We start from the raw sequence: 16,051 nt of genomic DNA, 5'->3' as shown, positions 1-16,051 counted from the left end.
CCACTACAGTCCAGCCTGGGCAACAGAGTGAGACCCTATTGCCAAAAACATAAAAAATAGTACACGTTCGTGGATATGGCAAAAGCTATGAAGGTGGCACTTGAATGTCCTCAGGCCAAGAGAGAGAAAGGCACTTTCCCCAGGATCACACAGCAGGGAGCAATAGCCTTGAGTTCAGTGTTACGGCTGAGGGACCTTGGGTGATTTGCCCAACCATCTATGAGTGGAAGGAGAACAGGTTACTGGGATAAAGTCTCCCAGGCTGTTGCTGTTGCTGTTGACCTGGCAGGGACAGGCATTGGTCACTCCTTATTAGCCAGTGAGTTGTTTGTGGCAGAATTCGGCGAGGAGCAGGGCCCTGATTTCCCATTCAGAGATTATCTGGATCCCCATGGCTGCTGTTTGCCCAGGTCTCCATGGTGATTGGGAACCTGGGTGGTGGGGGTGCTGTCTTTCTTGGCAGCCCAGTGGGCTGAGCCCTGATTGTGGCAAAAGCCAGGCCCAGGCCCTTTGCTGTCGGGCTGGGCTGGTCTCTCCTGTTTGTCCAGTGGGGAGAGGCTAGGGTGGTACCCCAGGGTCTCACAGGGAGTTGCGGGCAGGGAGACAGGTCAAAGGTCAGGCAGGGCCCAAATCCTGAGCTGCTAGGGAACAGACAGGCCTGTTCTGGAATGTTCTAGCTTTTATTTGGGGCTGGGGTCAGACACCAGATGAGCTTTTTCACATCTGCCACTCTGTGTGAGGGTGGCAGGATGCGAGCACTGTCCCCCCAACTTTTTTTTTTTTTTGAGATGGAGTCTCACTCTGTCACCCAGGCTGGAGTGTAGTGGCACGATCTCGGCTCACTGCAAGCTCCGCCTCCCGAGTTCACACCATTCTCCTGCCTCAGCCTCCCGAGTAGCTGGGATTACAGGCGCCCGCCACCATGCCCGGCTAATTTTTTGTATTTTTTTAGTACAGACAGGGTTTCACTGTTAGCCAGGATGGTCTCGATCTCCTGACCTCATGATCCACCTGCCCAGCCTCCCAAAGTGCTGGGATTATAGGTGTGAGCCACCGTGCCTGGCTCCCCCACCCCCAGCTTTTTTTGAGACAGGGTGGAGTGCAGTAGTGTGATCATGGCTCACTGCAGCCTCAACCTCCTGGGCTCACATGATCCTCCCGCCTCAGCCTCCCAAGTAGCTGGGACCACAGGCATGCGCCACCATGCCTGGCTAATTGGCTAATTTTGTTTTTGTTTTTTTGTAGAGATGGGGATCTTGCTTATGTTGCCCAGGCTGGTCTCAAATTCCTGGGTTCAAGCGTTCCTCCTACCTTGGCCTCCCAAAGTGCTGGGATTGCAGGTATGAGCCACTGTGCTCTGCCAATGGGCCCCTCCTTGAAGTTGAGACAGACAAGGCTTGTTCAAGGTCACCCAGAACATCAGTGCCAGCATTGGGCATAGAACCAGTGTTGCAGGAAGTCCAGGGAGAGAGGAAGACCCTCACTTTAGCACCCCCCATTCCTCCAGCAGGCCGAGGCCAGGGTGCGTGGGGCTGATGAAGCTCTATATACTCCCAACAGCAGCTGGTTCTTTCTCTGGAGGGGCCGATGGAAGGATGAGGTGGCCTTGGGGTGCTGAGACTACAAGCTTCTTGTTATCCCAGCTGCCCTGGGTTCGAGTTCTGCCACTGTCCCCTCTCAGCTCTGGCTTCAAGAGCAGTGATGCTCCCTTCAAATAAAGTAGTCTCCAGGAGAATGTTCCCACATCCTGGGTGACAGGGGAAGGAGAACCTGGGCCACAGAACTATCCAGGTCCCAACCCTTACCAGGCATGACCTTGGTTCAGGTCCAGATCTTCCAAGAGCCTCAGTTTTCCTCATCAGTGGAATGGGTCAAGTGTTTCCCTTGAGAGGGTTGGGCCCAGAAGGAGGAAGGCCATGGGGATAAAGCCCTGGCGGGGGCCTGGCAGGGTAGTTGCGGGGGCGGGAGTTGGAGGGAATGAATGCAGGGCTCCACCTGAGACTTTACAAGGAGGGTAAGGCCTTCCTGGGAACGCTCTGTGTGGCTGGAGGGGCCTGGGTGCTGAGGAGGCTTGGGTTGGCTTTGTGGGGTAGGCCTAGGAGACCCTGGGAAGGAGGGAGGAAGCAGAGGAGGGGACCAGCAGGCAGGGAGCTCTGAGTTTCTGAGATCCCACCTGCGAGTGCTGCCACCTGCTCTGAGAGCCAGAGAGGGCCTTGGAGTGTCACTCAAGAGGCCCCCACCCGCCTTTACACACCTGGGGGCTGCCTGTGGAGGGAGGACCTGCTTGATCTGACCAGAGGGCAGAATGGGAACTGGGTGGGATTAAGTAGAGGGTAGTTTGAGTTCAAGTTGGGAAGACTTTTCTTTTTTTTTCTTTTTTTCTTTTTGAGACAGAGTTTTGCTCTTGTTGCCCAGGCTGGAGTACAGTGGTGCGATCTTGGCTCACTGCAACCTCTGCCTTCCAGGTTCAAGCAATTCTCTTGCCTCAGCCTCCCGAGTAGCTGGGATTTCAGGTGCCCACCACCACGCCCAGCTAACTTTTTGTATTTTTATTAGAGGCGGGGTTTCACCATGTTGGCCAGGCTGGTCTAGAACGCCTGACCTCAGGTGATCCACCTGCCTCGACCTCCCAAAGTGCTGGAATTACAGGTGTGAGCCACCGTGCCCGGCTGGGAAGACTTTTCTAAAGCCCTAAGGGGGGACCTCACAGCAAGGATGAGGTGGTAGTGGCTCCTTGGCTGCAAGTACACATGGGGGCTGCAGGACCTTGCTGGGGGTCCAGGGCGGCTCAGCCACTGGAGTAGGTGTGCTGCAACCTCTTCTGCCTTTGGCATTGAAACGCTCTCTGCTCTGAGACCCAGGACTCAGGAATAACAAGCGATACAATGAACGCCTTGGAGGAGGACCAGGTCTGAGCCCCCACCTCCAGTATTGTCCTCCTGCCGTAGCCCCAGGAAGCAGGGCCCACGCGGGAGGTAGGGGTGGGGTGGCTGTGGCCTGGGGTGGCGACCCTCGCTGCCAAGCTCCCCACTGTGTTCCCAGGGCATAGAACAGCGCCTGGCACAGTTTGTTTAATGACTGAATGACTCTGTTTGGTGACTTACATGCCCATTTTTCCGACGACAAAAGAGAGCTTAGGGCTATTCAGTACTGCCCAGGTCTAGTGGATCTGGGGCTGGGTTCTGAGTCTGCTGTCGCCTTCCTAGAGAGTGGGGATGACTCCAGGATCCTCGACTGCTGGAATGCATGGCACGGGAATTCCAAGGTGCCCTGCCTCTCACACAGGCAGGGGGTGGTGTGTGGCTGTGTTGTGGCCAGCTTAGGCGCCCGGAGCCTCTGTCCCCTGCCCCTTTGTCTCGTGTGATACAATGGGTGGCTTTTTGTCCCCATAAAGTCCCTTTCACTGTAGGGAGAAGGGCCAGAGCGGGGGTGGGGACCGAGCCTGGCCAGGCTGAGTTCTGAGTGTCCTTGGCTTGCCCAGATGTGTCCCCAGTGAGGGGGACCCCAGGAAGGGTTTGCTTTGCCATGCTGGGCGTGGTTTTCCTGGATGGAGCGGTGGGAATAGAGAGGCTGGAGCTGGGGAAGGACTTGGGGGCCTGGGAAGCACTCGGGGGCCATGGCTGGACTTGGGGGCAGGGGAAGGACTCGGGGGCTGTGGAAGGACTTGGGGGTGGGGATGGACTCGGGGGCTGGGGAGGAACTCAGGGGCTGGGGAGGAACTCGGGGGCTGGGGAAGGACTCGGGGGCTGGGGAAGGACTCGGGGGCTAGGGAGGGACTCGGGGGCTGGGGATGGACTCGGGGGCTGGAGAATGACTCAGGGGCCAGTAAAGGACTGGGGGGCTGGAAAAGGGGATTGTGGATAGACTCGGGGACTGTGTTTGGACTCGGGGGCCATGAAAGGATTTGCTGCCTTGGCCCCTTTGGCCGTCACATTGTTTCTAAAACCTTTGGTTCAGTCACCCATGTTTAAAAAGCTGATTTTCGCCAGGTGCAGTGGCTCACGCCTGTAATCCCAGCACTTTGGGAGGCCAAGGCAGGTGGATCATCTGAGGTCAGGAGTTTGAGACCAGCCTGGCCAACATGGTGAAACCCTGTCTGTACCAAAAATACAAAAATTAGCCGGGCATGGTGGTGGCACGCACCTGTAATCCCAGCTGTTTGGGAGTCTGAGGCAGGAGAATGACTTGAACCCAGGAGGCAGAGGTTGCAGTGAGCCGAGATTGCGCCACTGCACTCCAGCCTGGGCAGCAAAGCGAGACTCCATCAGATAAATAAATAAATAACTGATTTCCATATAAAATCCAGACTTCTGGTGTCTCTTGAAAAATTAGAAACTTTGGTCACCCCAGGCCTGCATTCCCAGCAGCCACTCCAGAGACTCCCCAGCCCACTGTAGTCATTCCTGTGACCTGCCAGCCCTGGCAGCTGCTGAGCTTGAGCCCTGGTGTCCTCTAGGCCCCGGCTGCCTTCCTGCCTCATGGCTTCCCTCTCTGGGATTTCCCTCCCCCAGCCCCGGACTGTCTCACAGCCTTCACGACTGCTCACGACTGCTATGGCTTTTAATGTTTTCTTTCACATGGTTTCATCTCCATGACACACCTGTGAGGTATCCAGGTGTCCCCCTAGGGTCCCTGTACCCCAATTTCCTCACTTGCCAGATGAGGAAACAGACCAGAAAGGTTAGGTAACTCCCCCAAGGCCACACAGTGAGCCCACAAAGGTCTGACGCTGCCCCGGAAGTGAGGAGGGTGAAAAGAGTTGGGGTGACTGTCTTTGCATGACAGCTCAGAGTCCATAGGGTTGGTCGAACCCCTCCCTTTGGGGCCCCTGGAGGAGGCCCATGTTCAGGAGTGTTGACCTCGGCTGCGGGGAATCTCAGAGAACAGCAAGCCAAACTTCCCTGCTTCCACTGTGCCAGGGGGTGAAGGGGTCTGCCCAAGGCCCCTCAGCCTATGAGGAGCTGAGGGAGTGCAGCTCCAAGGGAGATCTGAGGGCTGGGCTGGATTTCTGGGGCCTCCTGTGGGAGCACCACCGCCTTATCTGTCAGGTGGGTGGGGCTGGCACTGACGTGGGTCCTTATCTATGCCTGGGCTGTGCCTGGTGCTTGAATGTGGATACTGTCATTCTCTCAGTGAGGCCTCACCCTCCTGAGGAGCCGCACACACCATGGCGAATGCAGGAAAGTAGGCCCAGGGCCTGACTTGAAAACCCATGTTCTTAACCCCTCAGGGTGATCATGACACCTGGCCATGTTGAATATTAAGCCTATGCTGGTTGCTGGTCTAAGTACCTTGCTCAAAACTACCCTAGGGCCCAGCAGGAGGATCAGTTAAGCCTAGGAGTTCTAGACTAGCCTGGGCAACATGGAGAGACCCCACCTCTACAAAAATTAAAAATAGCTAGGAGTGGTGGTGCATGTCTGTAGTCCCAGCTACTTGGGAGGCTGAGGTGGGAGGATCACTTGAGCCCAGGAGTTCGAGGCTGCAGTGAGCTGCAATAGCGCCATTGCACTCCAGCCTGGGTGACAAAGTGAGACCCTGTCTCAAAAACAAAACAAAACAAAACCACCCTAGGGGGTAGATACATTTCAAAGATGAAGGAAGATGAAGACAAGGGCACAGAGAGGCTAAGCCACTTGCCTGAGGTCACACAGCTAGTTAAGTTGGCAGGGCCAGAGCATGAATTCAAGGAGTCGATAGGCCACCCCTCCAACAGAACCAATGCCAGTGTCACTAAGGTGAACAAGGTCATGACACCCATCCACAGATTCAGAGAGCAGCTGAGAAAAACCTATTCATTTCCTGGGGCTGCCGTAACAAAGTTCCACAAACTGGGTGGCAGAAATATATTGTCTCAGTTACTGAAATCAAGGTGTTGGCAGGGTTGCTTTCTTCTGGAGCTCTGAGGGACAGTCTGTCCCATGTCCCCCTCCTGACTTCTGGTGGTGACCAGCAAGCCTTGGTGTGCCTTGGCTTACAAATGCATCACTCTCGTCTCTGCCTCTGTCTTCACACGGTGGTCTCCCCTTGTGGTCTCTGTGTCCACATTTCTCTTACAAGGACACTGGTCATTGGATTAGAGATGCCCCCAATCCAGTATAACCCCCCTTAACTCGAGCATGTCTGCAAACACTATTTTATTTTATTTTATTTTATTTATTTATTTATTTTGAGACGGAGTTTCGCTCTTGTTGCCCAGGCTGGAGTGCAGTGGTGCAATCTCGGCTCACTGCAACCTCTGTCTCCTGGGTTCAAGCGATTCTCCTGCCTCTCCCAAGTAGCTGGGATTATAGGCGTGTGCCACCATGCCTGGCTAATTTTTTGTATTTTTAGTAGAGGTGGGGTTTCACCACGTTGGCCAGGCTGGTCTTGAACTCCTGACCTTAGGTGATCCACCTGCCTCAGCCTCCCAAAGTGCTGGGATTACAGGTGTGATCTACCGTGCCAGGCCTTGTTTTGTTTTGTTTTGTTTCTGAGACAGAGTCCCACTCTGTCCCCCAGGCTGGAGTGCAGTGGTGCGATCTCAGTTCACTGCAACCTCTGCCTTCTGGGTTCAAAGTGATTCTCCTGCCTCAGCTTCCTGAGTAGCTGGGACTACAGACACCCGCCACCATGCCCGGCTAATTTTGGTATTTTTACTGGAGACGGGTTTCTCCATATTGGCCAAGTTGGTCTTAAACTCCTGTCCTTAACTGATCACGCACCTCAGGCTCCCAAAGTGCTGGGATTACAGGTATGAGCCACTGCGCCTGGCCAGACCCTGTTTTCAAATAAGGCCACATTCCCAGGTACTAGGGGTTAGAACTTGAACATATTTTGGGGAACACATTGCAAACCACAACAAGAGATGAGGAAAAACTTCCCTCAGAGTCAGTGAAGGGCACGCACCCTGCAGGAACCTGGCCTGTCTGGCTGTCAGTGTTGGCAGCTTCTGGGGAAACTGTAATAACAGGGTTTCGCTGGAGCAAGGAGTGCCTCTTGGTCGGGCATTTGTGACGAATCTTCTCTCTGATGCTGCAGGTGGTTTTAACGAAAACATCTCTTCATGACCCAATTGTTTGGAAATTCTTTGAAGATGCAAAAGTCATTTTTGACACTGTAGTCTTCATATGTAAAAAAAAGTTCCTAATCCAAATTATTCAGGTTTTCAGAAAAGCAAAAAAAAAAGGCCCTGTGCCCTTGAGATTTCCAGACAGTTCCCTTTGGTTATCTGCAGGACCTGTCTGGGGAGGCATGGCAGGGACCTCAGAGAGCTGGGAAGGAGGGGAGGATGTGGTTTGCCTGTGTGTGTAGGAGAGAGACAGTTAGATGTTCATGTAGACACCTCCAGAGAAACACGGGGACAGACGAACACGTAAGCAAGAGAGACCTACAGGGCCCGGGGGTGAAGGCATAGAGTTCTGTTCCGAGATACCCACGTGGCACCCTCCCTGCCCCTCCCTCACCTCCCTGGGTCTTTGCTTATCATCACCTTGCCAGTGAGATCTTTCTTGGCCCCTTCTCCATAGACATTTGTTAAATGTATGAACCCAGAGAGATGCCCACAGCGAGGCCTGTGTTGGGTGCCCGTTCCGAGCAGGGTCTCTCTTGGGGGACTGGGCTGGGGGCTCAGAGACCAGGAGAAACCAGTCTGTCTGGTTCAAATGCAGGAACGAACCTTCCTTGTTCTAGGGCAGAAATCGAGGCAGCTCCCCAGGCACAGAGCCAGGCAGCACAGCCAGAAATAACACCAGAAATTCCCAGTGCTTATCCACTGGCTTCATCTGGACGCTGCGTTCGCTGATCTGGAAACCAGGGGTGGGGCTGGAGCACAGCACAGGGCGGGGCAGGGACAGGGGGGAGGTGGTGGGGGCGGTGGGGGGAGCCTGGGTGCCCAGCCCAGCCTGGCTCTTGGAGCCAGCTGAAGTGTCCTCATTTTTTACACTTCACTAAATAACTCATAGTAGCGCAGGTTCCAAGGAAGCACAGATCTGGGTTCCTGTCCTTCCCTATCCTTTTAAAATTTTTATTTATTTTTTGAGACAGGGTCTCTGTCACCTAGGCTGGAGTGCAGTGGTGCGTTCATGACTCACTGCAGCCTTGACTTCCCAGGCTCCATTGATCCTCCACCTCAGCCTCCCAAGTATCTAGGACCACAGGCACATGCCACTATGCCCAGCTAAATGTTATATTTTTGGTAGAGATGGGGTTTTCCCATGTTGTCCAGGCTGGTCTTGAACTCCTGAGCTCAAGTGATCCACCTGCCTCAGCCTCCCAAAGTGCTGGGATTACAGGTGTGAGCCACTGCGCCCGGCTTCCTGCCCTGTCCTTTACCCACAGTGACCTCAGGCACATCGCCTCCTGAGATTACCTTTGGAAGATGAGAATAACAAATAGAACATTTGAGGAGGGTCTGGTGATGGAGGAATCAATGAGACGTGTCTGGCACAGAGCGGGAGGGCATTGAGTGGTTATTGTGACCTAGGCTGTGAGTCATGGGACAGGTGATTGATAGGCATATGATAGTGGAAACCTGAATTGGTCTTTTCTTGATTTTTGGTTCATTGCATTTTCTGACTTTCCTTTAGTTAGTTGGAAGCTGGCAACGCAGTGGCAGCAGAGGCCCATGAGGAATTGGCTTTAAATGAAAAAATAATTGTTTATCTTGGACACACCCAGTTCTCACCTGGAGAAGGGACGGAGGCGTGCTGCCCGAAGTGTTTGTTCTCCTTCAGAACACTGGCCTCCCCCCGGCTCTGGGGGTTCGTGGCCTCTCCAGGTGTGTCTGTTTCTGGCAGGGTGTTGTTCTGAGACATCTTGCCCTGGGTCCACACTCGTAAGGGCTCTGCCCCCAGCTTGGTGTGTGACAGCGGGCAAGGCCCTGCGGCTCCACCCTGGCTTCCTCACCTGCCTGCCCTCACCTGGCCTGCTTGTGGCGGTGAAAGGAGAGTGCTGGCAGGCAGCAGAGGCTGGCAGGGTGCTGTGTGTGTGTGTGGGGTGGGTCCCTGGAGCTTCACCCCAGTGTGGGGAGGAGCAGGTGCTGAGCCCTGGAGAGAGGGACACCTTCCCTGGGCCTCCCACTTTGGGCTGAGCCCCTTACTTGGGTTGGGGGGAGGCAAGGCCAGGGGCAGTTCACAGATGGACACCTGCTTCTTCTTATTTTATTTTGTTAATTTAATTTTAATTTTACTTAATTTTAATTTTATTTATTTTAGTTTATTTTGAGACAGGGTCTTGGTGTTGCTCAGGCTGGAGTACAGTGGCACAGTCATGGCTCACTGTAGCCTTAACCTCCCAGGTTCAAGTGATCCTCCCCCCTCAGCCTCCCAAGTAGCTGGGACCACAGGTGCACCATCACCACACTCGGCTAATTTTTAAATTATTTGGCAGAGATGGACTCCCTGTATATTGCCCAGGATGGGGTCTTGAACGCCTGGGCTCAGGCAGTCCTGCCACCTTGGCCTCCCCAAATGCTGGGATTACAGGCATGAGCCACCACGCCCAGCCCCACTGCTTCCTCTTTTAATACACAGCGCCTGTGCAGGGCAGGGTTCTGATCTCTGTCATGGATGAAGAAATAGGATTGTTAGTTCCTAAGCACATTGTGTATTTAGCGTATATTATGTGTCGAGTACTGTTGGGCACTGAAGATACAGCAGTGAACAAAACCCAGAATCTTCCTCGGAGAGCAGGGAAGGTACTCGGTCAGCGTCACACAGCCACACAGCTTTTGGCTCCCAAGCTCGAGGCCCCACCTGCCACTTCCCCACTGGGCCACACCCTTCCTCAGCCAGATCCCTGGGGGATGGGGAGGAGGCAGAGGAAGGAGGGTTGTGAGGGCTGAGGGCTCCCTGGGCCAGCTCAGCTACAGGCCCCCGAGTCTTGTCCCTGGCTTCTGTAGGGATCCACACAGGAGCTTCCCTTCTGGTCCTTGACGAGGGTGCTTTTGGATGGGGTGCCTGGCGGGCACCCCAGCTCTGTCTGTGCTCTGGGCCCAGGCCCTCAGGTGCTCTAGGGGCTGGCGGCAGCCCCTCAGCTGCTGGGAGCAGCCAGGACTTTCTGTCTCCAAACCCTAGCAGCCAGAGGCAGGTCCTGCTCCGGAGCCGCTTCTCTGATCCCACTGACTTGTCCTTGGGCTGGTGGCAAGGTCACTACGCAGCCTTGGTGCCATGTACCTGGGCACTGACCAGGGGAAAAAGAGGACACCTCTGTGTGTCTTGATTGGCAATGGAGCCTTTCTCCAAAGCTAGAGCCTTGTGTCCTCTCCGTGGCCAGGGATTCCAGAGAGTGCCCTCGTGGAGAAGGCACTGTCCAGAGCATCTCCACCAGCAAGGGTTGGGGGGGTAGGAGGGGCTGGGGAGGCCCAGGATGGCCACATCTGAGGTGCCTCTGGGGGCCTCCACGAGCTCCCTGGGCCCTGCCTCAGCTGGCCCTTTGCTGGCCCGCACCCTCAGACAGTCTGCATAGTGAGTCGACAAACCTGCCACAGAGAATTCTCTGTGGCTGTGAGGGCTGGGGCCTGTGCAGTCCATTTCGGACTTGTGGAATAATAAAAAAACACTTCTGTTGCAATCATTTATGTGCATGAACTTGTGGGTCCTCACAGTAGCTCTACAAGGTAGGAATGGTCATTGTACTCATTCGATAAGCAAGGGTGGTTAGACACTTGCCCAAGGCCACACAGCCGGTAAGGAGAGCCGGGATCGAAGCCAGACAGCTGGGCTCCAGAGTTCATGCTGTTAGCCACTACCCATGCTCTGCTGGGATGGTTGGGCCCATCCTGCCATGTGGGAACGGCGTGACAGGTAGGCCCCTTGGCTTCCTGGAGGCCCAGTTTCACCTGTGAGATGGCAACACCTGTATAGAAGGGCATCTGGGAGAGCCAGAGACGTGGGGTGTCGGACAGGAGGTCACCCAGAGGCCCTTGTGACGTTCTCTGCTGGGCCCAGCTGGGAGGGAGGACACAGGGCTGTTGTCTTCCCGCCTCTGGGATTGTGGCGACTTGATCTTCCTTTCAGCAGCTTTTACTGAGCCCCTGGCAGGGCCTAGGTCCTGTGCTGGGTGTGGGGACATAGCTGTGAGACAGCTACGGCCGTGCCCTCGTGGAGCTCGCAGTCTGGGGAAGGGAACGATTATGGCCCTGGATGGTGGGTACCTGGGGGGGCCCTGTGAGCACTGACGAGGGCTCTGGGACGCCGGCTGGAGGCGTGGGGGTGTCCTGGAGCACCTGACATCTCAGCTGAGACCTGGAAGAGGAGTGAGAATGCAGGTCAGGGCCCCAGTACAGTGGTGTATCACACGAGCCAAGTCAGCATTCCTTTTTAAAATTTTTTCTATTTTTTGAGACAATTTCACTCTGTCTCTGAGGTTGGCGTGCAGTGGCATGATCATGGCTCACTGCAGCTTCTAACTCCTGGGCCCATGTGATCCTCCTGCTTCAGCCTCATGAGTAGCTGGGACCACAGGTGCACACCACCATACCTGGCTAACTATTATTATTATTATTTTGAGATGGATTTTCACTTTTGTCGCCCAGGCTGGAGTGCAGTGGCGTGATCTCAGCTCACTGCAACCTCTGCCTCCCAGGCTCAAGCAATTCTCCTGCCTCAGCCTCCCAAGTAGCTGGGATTACAGGCACGTGCCACCATGCCTGGCTAATTTTTGTATTTTTAGTGGAGACGGGGTTTCACCATGTTGGCCAGGCTGGTCTCGAACTCCTGACCTCGGGTAATCTGCCTACCTCAGCCTCCCAAAGTGCTGGGATTACACGCCTGAGCCACTGCGCCCGGCCTTAATTTTTCTGTAGAGAAGGGGACTTGCTCTGTTGCCCAGGCTGGTCTTGAACTCCTGACCTCCAGCGATTATTACACTTTGGGCTCCCAAAGTGCTGACATTACAGGCATGAGCCACTGTGCCTGGCCAATATTTCTTAGCTAGATAAGAAATGAAACCGCATCTCTGGCCGACCCTGCCCTGTCTGACCCTCCTAGGTGCTGGGGCTGCTGGTGTGGGCGCTGATTGCGGACACCCCGTACCACCTGTACCCGGCCTATGGCTGGGTGATGTTCGTCGCTGTCTTCCTCTGGCTGGTGACAATCGTCCTCTTCATCTTTTACCTGTTTCAGCTGCACATGAAGTTGTACATGGTTCCCTGGCCACTGGTGGTGAGTCTGGGTGGGGGTACTGGAAGTGGCTATGACAGGACCACTGTGACTTTCCCTAAAAGTAGTGGCAGGGTGTGGGGGGGTGGCCTGACATCCTCACTGACCTAAGCTGGTCTGCAGAGCCAGGGGTGGAGGTGAGGATTGATGGTTCAGAGGTCCAGTTTTTCTATTTTTCCTTCAAGACAGTATCTCACTATGTGCAGGCTGGAGTGCAGTGGCTCAGTAATGGCTCACTGCAGCCTTGAACCCCTGGGCTCATGTGATCCTCCCATCTCAGCCTCCCCAGTAGCTAGGACTACAGGCACGTACCACCATGCCCTGCTAATTTTTATTTTATTTTTTTTGTAGAGGAGGGGTCTCACTTTATTGCCCGGGCTGATCTTGAACTCCTGGACTCAAGCAGGTCTCTCACTTTGGCCTCCCAAAGTTCTGGGAGTACAGGAGTGAGCCACCATGCCTAGGTGCACGGTTTTTTGGGGAACCATGAGCCAGGAAGGACACAGGCTTGCCTTTGTCCCAGGAGGGGCGTAGAAGTGAGGGGCTGTTGAGTGGATTTATAAGAGGCCATTTGGAATCTGAAAAATATTTTTCCAGGCCGGGTGTGGTGGCTCACGCCTGTAATCCCAGCACTTTGGGAGGCTGAGGCGAGTGGATCACCTGAGGTCAAGAGTTTGAGACCAGCCTGAGCAATATGGTGAAACCCTGTCTCTACAAAAAATATAACAATTAGCCAGGTGTGGTGGCACGCACCTCTAGTCCCAGCTACTCGGGAGGCTGAGACAGGAGAATTGCTTGAACCCAGGAGGCGGAGATTGCAGTGAGCCGAGATCACACCATTGTACTCCAGCCTGGGTGACAGAGCAAGACTCCGCCTCAAAAAAAAAAAAAAAAAAAAATTCCCTCTGGGGGTGGTCAGAATTTGTGCCTGTGTTGTGTGAGTTTGTGAGATTGTAGCTTGGCCCAGGTAGGCAGCCCTGTGGCTGGAGGCTGGGGCAAGCTGTCAGAAGTTGCCCAGAGCAGGGCCTCAAGTGTGCAGGACAAGCTCGGGCACCCGGCTGCCTGCAGGTGAGGCCCTGAGGCCTGGGAGAGGCTGGGCTCCCCAGGTTTGCCCCAGGACAGTCTCCCCAGGACACAGGGCTGAGAGCGGACATGGGAAGTACCCCGGCCAGACACACAGAAAGCTGCTGGGGTTTTTTTTTTTTCCTCTGACCCGGAAAACCCCTGCAGCTGGGGTCTGAGGCTTTCAGTGAGAAGAGAGACGAGAAAGGCACATGATTGTAAGACAAGCAAGGCTGGGACTAGGCGGCATTGTTTGGAATTCAATGACTTTTTAAACCGAGGAAACGTGAGTCATCCTCAAGACAAAATGGGTTTGTTAGATCTCGACATCCCTGGCAGAAACAGGCAGCGTTTGCAGGGGTCGCTGGGCTTGCAGGGAAGATTTTGGGGCGAGGAGGCGGCGCCTTGACTTCCGGGCTCAGGGTCCACCCCCTCCCTCATGTCCCAGGGGCCTCTAAGAGAGAAATCTCCGGAGATAAAAGCCTGTGTGTCTCTTAGGTGCAGATTTGGGGCTCCAGCCGTGGCTGTTAATGGAAGGAGGCTCCCTTCTGCCACAGTGGCAGGGCATTGCTTCTTGTGCTTCTGGACCCTCAACGAATGGGGCAGAGAGGGCTTAACTGCATCTAGAGAAGGCTGGATTAGCATGGCCAACTTGAGATTTTCTGGCATGGGGGCTACAGACCCCTACAGGATCCAGGCACGATATGTGAGTGAATTGGGTCAGGAGGGACCCTGAAGAAGCCAGCATCCATCTGCCCATCGCAAGCTGCCTCTATACTCACTTCATCTGTTCCTAGTGGGAATGCAGCCCCTTTGGAGCAAAATCTTTTGATATCCTAAGTTTTTTTTTTAGACAAAGTCCCGCTCTGTCGCCCAGGCTGGAGTGCAGTGGCGCGATCTTAGCTCATTGCAACCCCTGCCTCCCGGGTTCGAGTGATTCTTCCACCTCAGCCTCCTGTGTAGCTGGGATTACAGGTGGGCACCATCACTCTTGGCTAATTTTTGTATTTTTATTGGAGACGAGGTTTCACCATGTTGGCCAGGCTGGTCTCTAACTCCTGACCTCAACTAATCTGCCTGCCTCGGCCTCCCAAAGTGCTGGGATTACAGGCGTGAGCCACACTGCACCCGGCCACGATTTTTTTAATATGAAATTTTTACATGAAGTCTTCAGGTTTTCATGAAATCTAATTTTATAATGTTGGTAATTTTTTAAAAGTATATTGGACAAACTGAATGAATGTTTGAGGACCATGCATTTGAAGACTGTGAATGGGCTCCTGGGGCCCAAGCGTTTGGGATGAGGGACTGGGGCCTGGTTGTCAGCAGAGTGCCCCTTCCTGCCAGTCTGGTTCTGTATCCAGCTTGAAATATCTGGTCGTCCTGGTCCTGACCCTGGCATTTGCTTAGAGCCTTGAGCTTAGGATGTGGCCAAAAGGGAGACAAAGATTCTTCCCCCTGAAGGCAGAGAGGGATGTGAGGCCCAGCCCAGGACTGGCCACAGAGCCAAACCTTGCAGTGGTACCAGGGATGGCCTGGGCTTGGCCCTGGGCCACACTTGGAGGAGTGGCCTGTGTTTCTTTAGCTGGTACAAAGGGATGGGTCATGGATTGGCCTCTTTCTGTGAGGAATGGGTCTGGCACTGCCCCTACCCCATCACTGAGGCCCTCCTGTCATTCCCCTCCCCCGGCCTCAGGTGTGTTCATGCTCCTTGCTCAGCAGGCCTCCTGGGGATCAGGGCCTCATGGGCTGACCCCCTGGAAACTGTGGCCTCTTGAGGCCCTGTTGGTGGGAAAGACCCAGGTGTTTGCATCCCCATCCAATGGCTACTCAAGGAGTGTGCCAGTGGGAACCAAGAGGCCCCAACCGTTGGTCTTGTGTGTCTTTTTTTTTTTTTTTTTTTGAGACAGGATCTCACTGTGTCACCCAGGCTGGAGTGCAGTGGTGTGATCATGACTCACTGCAGCCTCAACCTCCCGGCAACAGGTGATCCTCCCATCTCAGCCTCCCAAGTAGCTGAGATCACAGGCATGCGCCACCATGCCTGGCTAACTTTTTTATTTTTGTAGAGATGGGGCCTACCTATGTTCCCCAGGCTGGTCTGTAACTCCTGGGCTCAAGCGATCCTTCCACTTCAGCCCCCCAAAGTGCTGGGATTACAGGTGTGAACCACCGTGTCCAGCCTCTCTTTGTGTTTTAAGCCTTTTCTCTCCCCACTCCCTACCCCCATGTCCCGCAGTTAATGATCTTTAACATCAGTGCCACCGTTCTCTACATCACCGCCTTCATCGCCTGCTCTGCGGCAGTTGACCTGACATCCCTGAGGGGCACCCGGCCGTATAACCAGCGTGCGGCTGCCTCGGTGAGTCTGCTTCCCAAGCTCCCTTGGTGGTCTGCAGGGTCTTGGCCCCAGGACTCAGGCTGCTCGCTTGGTCTGAGGCCAGGCACCTGCCACCTCCTGAGGAGTTGTCACCTGAACACTCAGTGGGTCTTGGGAGCCGGGCTGCCTCCAGGCTTCCATAATTAACAGTGGGGAGTGGTGTGTGGTGGGCAATGGAAGTTTTGGGTAACTATTTTTTTTTTTTTTTTTGAGATGGAGTCTTGCTCTGTTGCCCAGGCTGGAGTGCGGTGACGTGATCTCGGCTCACTGCAACCTCCGCCTCTTGGGTTTAAGTGATTCTCCTGACTCAGCCTCCCAAATAGCTGGGACTACAGGTGTATGCTGCCACACCAGCTAATTTTTTTGTATTTTGTATTTTTTTTTTGGAGATGGAGTCTCATGCCTGGCTAATTTTTGTATTTTTAGTAGAGATGGAGTTTCACCATGTTGGCCAGGCTGGTCTTTTGAA

General features: G+C 54.4%; 1 protein-coding gene across 2 annotated transcripts in view; it reads left to right on the top strand.

Annotated features, from left to right (window-relative positions):
• PLLP (plasmolipin) overlaps window positions 1–16,051 on the top strand; it is a 30,346-nt gene that overhangs the window by 10,612 nt on the left and 3,683 nt on the right. For both annotated transcript variants that reach the window (XM_054533962.2, XM_002826461.6), the window contains exons 2-3: window positions 11,970–12,143; window positions 15,442–15,564. In XM_054533962.2, coding sequence (XP_054389937.1) covers window positions 11,970–12,143; window positions 15,442–15,564 — 297 coding nt within the window. The remainder of the gene's footprint in view (window positions 1–11,969; window positions 12,144–15,441; window positions 15,565–16,051) is intronic.

The sequence above is a fragment of the Pongo abelii genome, chromosome 18 (genome assembly GCF_028885655.2).
Source record: "Pongo abelii isolate AG06213 chromosome 18, NHGRI_mPonAbe1-v2.0_pri, whole genome shotgun sequence".
NCBI lineage: Eukaryota > Metazoa > Chordata > Mammalia > Primates > Hominidae > Pongo > Pongo abelii.
The sequence above is the reverse complement of the archived record's forward strand: the minus strand, read 5'-3'. Positions and strand labels throughout refer to the sequence as shown.